Source organism: Quercus suber, unplaced genomic scaffold, assembly GCF_002906115.3.
Source record: "Quercus suber isolate HL8 unplaced genomic scaffold, Cork oak 2.0 scaffold_553, whole genome shotgun sequence".
NCBI classification, from domain to species: Eukaryota; Viridiplantae; Streptophyta; class Magnoliopsida; order Fagales; family Fagaceae; genus Quercus; species Quercus suber.
The window spans coordinates 21052-25732 of NW_027070001.1; the positions used below are offsets into that span (position 1 = coordinate 21052).

General features: G+C 46.9%; 1 protein-coding gene across 1 annotated transcript; it reads right to left on the reverse strand.

The window, feature by feature from the left end:
* Positions 1-2385: 2385 nt before the first annotated feature.
* LOC112035896 (uncharacterized) lies at positions 2386-2754 on the reverse strand. Its single transcript, XM_024068728.1, has one exon. The coding sequence runs from the start codon at positions 2752-2754 to the stop codon at positions 2386-2388; it is 369 nt and encodes a 122-aa protein (XP_023924496.1).
* Positions 2755-4681: the final 1927 nt, after the last annotated feature.

Consider the following 4681-nt stretch of genomic DNA (forward strand, 5'->3'; position numbering starts at 1 on the left):
TGAAGATGTTGGGGAGTGTGTTGAATGACATAGAGCATAACTTCGTTGACACTGTTTCTACCGAGAGGATCCTGCAGTGGAGGGCTGCGGTGCAGGAGCTTATCAGCGTAGGTTTTGCTGTGGAGTTTATCTTAGATTACCTCCGGGAGATTGCCCGTGCTGTTTTCATGAGGAGAGTCCGACCTACTGTTGATGCTATTGACTCGTGTCTTGAGATCCTGAGAAAGGAGGTGGCAGACTTGGAGGACCATCGTGAGCGTCTTCTTTCTAGTATTGGTGGGTCTGATCGTTTTGGAGATCAGTCTCTTATTTCCGGTTTCCGTTGATGCAGTTTTTTCCTTGTGTTGTCGTTCCCTTTTCCTTATGACTTTATTTAGTACGTTATGTGTTGTTGTAGTACCTATTTGGCTGGTTTGCCATGACTTGGGTTTGTAACTTAACTTTGTGATGCTATACTTTACGTCTTGCTATGACATATGATAATAATACTTGGTGTTTTTCACTACATCTTGCCTAAAGCAAGTTACAATTTCATGTTGTGACACAGTCACTTGGAAAAATGGTAAGGGAACAAAAAAGAACATAAAGGTTTTGTCTTTCTTCTAAACAAAACAAAAGAAGGAAAAAGAAACAATCATATAAGTTTTCTCCTCAAGCATGATATTGCTTCAACCACTTCCCGTTGATGGGATCCATTAAGTCTTTGCCATCCATCTGAGTCAGACGGTAGTACCCGCTTGGGTGTGCTTCCCTTATCATAAGGGGTCCTTCCCACTTTGGTGCAAATTTGGACGATCCTGCCAAGCCTCTTTTAACATAGTCTGCTACTTTTAGAACAAGTTGTCCTTCCGCGAACACTCTTTCCCTAGTCATCCTGCCGTAAGCTTCAGTCATCTTTTGCCTGTATCTACGGCTGCGTTCCTGGGCCTGTTCTCTTTTTCCGTTAAGTCCCTCTAGGTCTTCACACCTTTCTGCCGCAAGGACTTCTTTTTCTCTTCCTTTCTCTTACATCTTCATGACCTTTAGGGATGGGGTCATTATCTCCGCTGGGCTTACCACTTCGGTCCCATAGACCAAGGAAAAAGGTGAAAAACCTGTGGCTAACTTAGGCGAATTTTTGTAAGCCCAAAAGGCATCTGGCAGGTGCATCGCCCATCCTCCCGTATACTCCTGACTCATCTTACTTATAATTTTTATAAAAGTTTTGTTTGTTGCCTCCGCTTGCCCATTCTCTTGAGGATAGTAAGGTGTTGACCAATGATGCTTAACTTGGTAGAATTCTAACATCTTCCTTACTTCACTGTTGACAAAAGGTGTGCCACTGTCACTGATGATTATGTGGGGTACCCCGAACCTCACGATTATGTTTTCTTTAATAAAGTTTGCCACCGCTCCTCCAGTGGCTTTGCGGAGCGGTACCGCCTTTACCCATTTAGTAAAATACTCCATAGCCACCAATATCCATATATATCCTCGTGACGGTGGGTTAACCGGTCCTACTAAATCAAGCCCCCAAGTGTGGAAGGGCCATGGGGTTACCATGCTGTGCAAATTCTGCGGATGGGTGTGAATTAAGTTGGCTTGCACTTGACAACTGTGGCACTTCTTTACAAATTCTGCCGTATCCTTCTTCATGGTAGGCCAGTAGTAGCCCATTTGCAGCAGGCACCTGTAAAGCCTTTTCTTCCCCTGGTGTTCCCCGCATTCTCCCGAGTGCACTTCTTTCACCATTTTTTCTGCTTCTTCAGGACCCAGGCACCTTAAGGGGTCCCCATCATACCCTTTCTTAAAGAGGACCATATTGTGCATGAAGTAGCGTGTTGCCAACCTCTTGAGTTTATATTTCTCACTGTGCTTCTGTGGCAGGATGCCTTCTGTCAAGTACTGGATAAATGGGCTTCTCCAGTCTCCGCAGGTGAACACAACATAACTTTCTTCTCTGTCCACCACAAGTTGGCAAGCCCCACACTGAGTTTGGGCTTGATCCGCATCTTTGCCCATGTTTGGCCAATAAAAGCCTGCCCTTTGGAGTCTACGGTAAAGGCTGACCTCTCTGCAAGATCCGCAAGTCTTGTCGTGTACTTCTTTCAACTTTCTCTGGGCCTCCTCTGGTCTCACACATTTGGCCAAAACCCCACCTAGCATCCTGCGGTACAATTCCCCTTTTACTAGCGCGTAGTCTTTTAGTACTTTCAGTCCTGCGGCATCATCCTCATTCATCAAGGCTTTCTTTATGGGAATCCGCCAGTCTTCGTCGCATCGTTCCTCTTGGAATTTTTCCCTCAACGTATCAATTATAGATTCTCTCCTTTTGCTGACCTTTACCCTGGTACCATCTCCTTCGAACATTATCTGAGAGCCTAGCGTGACTAACGCGTCCGCAAATCAATTTTCATTCCTAAGAGCATGCTCTATTTCAAAAGTTGAGAATTTTTCCTCCATTTTCTTGGCCATTGCGCTGTACGGGGCTAGGCTAGGTTCTTTCACGGAGAAGCTCCCGTTGGCCTGGCAGACCACCAAATTTGAATCGCCTAATACCCTCAAGTGTTTGACTCCCATTTCGAGAGCCGTGGCCAGCCCGGTTAGGTAGGCCTCGTATTCTGCGGTGTTGTTTGAACAAGGGAATTCTAGTTTGGACGACAGTACCACTGTCTTTTCTTCTTCGTGGTACAAAACTACCCCCACTCCTCCAGATTGGGCAGTAGAGGACCCATCGAATTTCATCACCCATTGCTCTCCGACTTCCTCTGCCATGGCTACCTCCCCCGGAACCTCATCATCCAGTTGGGAAGTCTTCCTCGCCTGGAAATTGCGCCAATAAGTCCGCTATGGCCTGGCTTTTTACTGCCTTGGGCGTCCCTATTCTTAAATCATATTGCGACAATTGTAGTAACCATTGGGATATCCTGCCATAGAGGATCGGCTGCTGCAGCAAAGCTTTGATGGCATGGGACTTGGTCATCAGCCATACTTCGTAGGCCAAGAAATAATGGCGCAACCTCTGTGAAGCATATACAATGGCTAAGCATGCCCCCTCTGCCCTCGAGTAACGAGTTTCTGCATCTTTCAAGGCGCGGCTGATATAGTATACTGGCTGCTCAGTGCCATCTCCGTCCTCTTGGGCGATCAATGCACTAATGGCATACGAATTGTTAGCCAAGTAGAGTAACAGTGGCTTCTTGTGAATTGGGGCCTGCACCGTGGGGAGGTTTATCATGATCCGCTGTAGTCCTTTGAAGGCTGTCTGCTGCAATTCCCCCCACTCGAAATCCTGCCCTTTTCTGAGCAGCTTGGTGAAAGCAGAGGTGATTGATGCCAACCCGGGGATAAATCTTCGGATGTACGAGACATTCCCTAAGAAGCTCTTTAACTCCTTTACTGTTCTTGGAGGTTTCATGGTCACAATGGCTGTGGCTTTGGCTGGATCCACATCTATCCCCCTGCTATGAACTAAGACGCCTAGGAACTTTCCAGAGGACACTCCGAATGTGCATTTGAGAGGGTTCATTCTTAGTTTGAGGGCTCTGCACCTCTTGAATACCCTTCTCAATACTTGGAAGTGTTCTTCTCTTTTCCTTGACTTTACTACTATGTCGTCTACGTAATCCTCTAGCTCAAGATGCATCATGTCATGAAATATGGCCGTCATTGCTCTCTGATAAGTGGCACCCGCATTTTTCAACCCGAAGGGCATTACAGTGTAATAAAAGTTGCCCATGGGTGTTCTGAAAGCGGTTTTCTCTGCATCTCTTGGAGCCATCCTAATTTGGTTATACCCGCTGAAACCATCCATAAACGAAAACATGGCACTGCCTGCTGCAGAATCTATTAGCAAGTCCATGTTTGGCAAAGGAAACTCATCCTTTGGACAGGCCTTGTTGAGATTTCTGAAATCTACGCAACACCTTATCTGGCCGTTCTTCTTCTTCACGGGCACAATGTTGGACAGCCATCGGGGGTGTTGGATAGGTTTGATGAATCTTGCGGCAAGCAATTTTTGTACTTCTTCGATTATTTGCCCTTCTATTTCCATGTGAAATGTCCTGGCAGGCTGGGCTATGGGCCTGGCCTCTGGGTCTACATTCAGCGTGTGTGCAACTAGCGCAGGGTCTAACCCTGGCATTTCACTGTATTCCCATGCGAAGACGTCCCTAAATTCTTTCAAGAGCAACATCAGCTCTGTTTTTTCCCTCTCTGTCAGGTTTGCACTAATTAAGATAGGTCTTGGTCCCTGTGAAACAGATCCCAAGTCAACCTCCTCCATTTCTTCTTCTGCCGCAACCTGTGCTTCTTTTTCTGTCGCAACTTTCTCATTCTCTTTTTCAATGCTTTCTTCTTCTGGTTTCTCTTGAGCCATGCAACACCCCGAGTCCTCGTGCTGCCATTCAAGGGTGGGGCCCTTTTGCATTTCACTCGTGGGCCCCGCGTCCCTTCATAACTTATACACAATCTTGCCGTCAGGACCTCGGATCCTGACGCAGTGAGGTGTATCCTCTGAGTCCGCGGTTGGCGCTTCCTTCTTCTTCCTTTTTCTGGCCAGCAACTCCCTTAGGTCGGGCTCGGGATCGTCCTGAATGTCTCTCTATTTAGGCACGAAGGTACCTCGTGGCCTTGACACTGAATTTTCCTCGGATGGCTCCCATTGATCGTAGAACATGGTCTCTACCAGGTGAGCTTCTGC

Bases quoted from the DNA above. Each gene is read 5' to 3' on its own strand.
- LOC112035896 (XM_024068728.1), bottom strand. From the start codon at position 2,754: ATGGCAGAGGAAGTCGGAGAGCAATGGGTGATGAAATTCGATGGGTCC.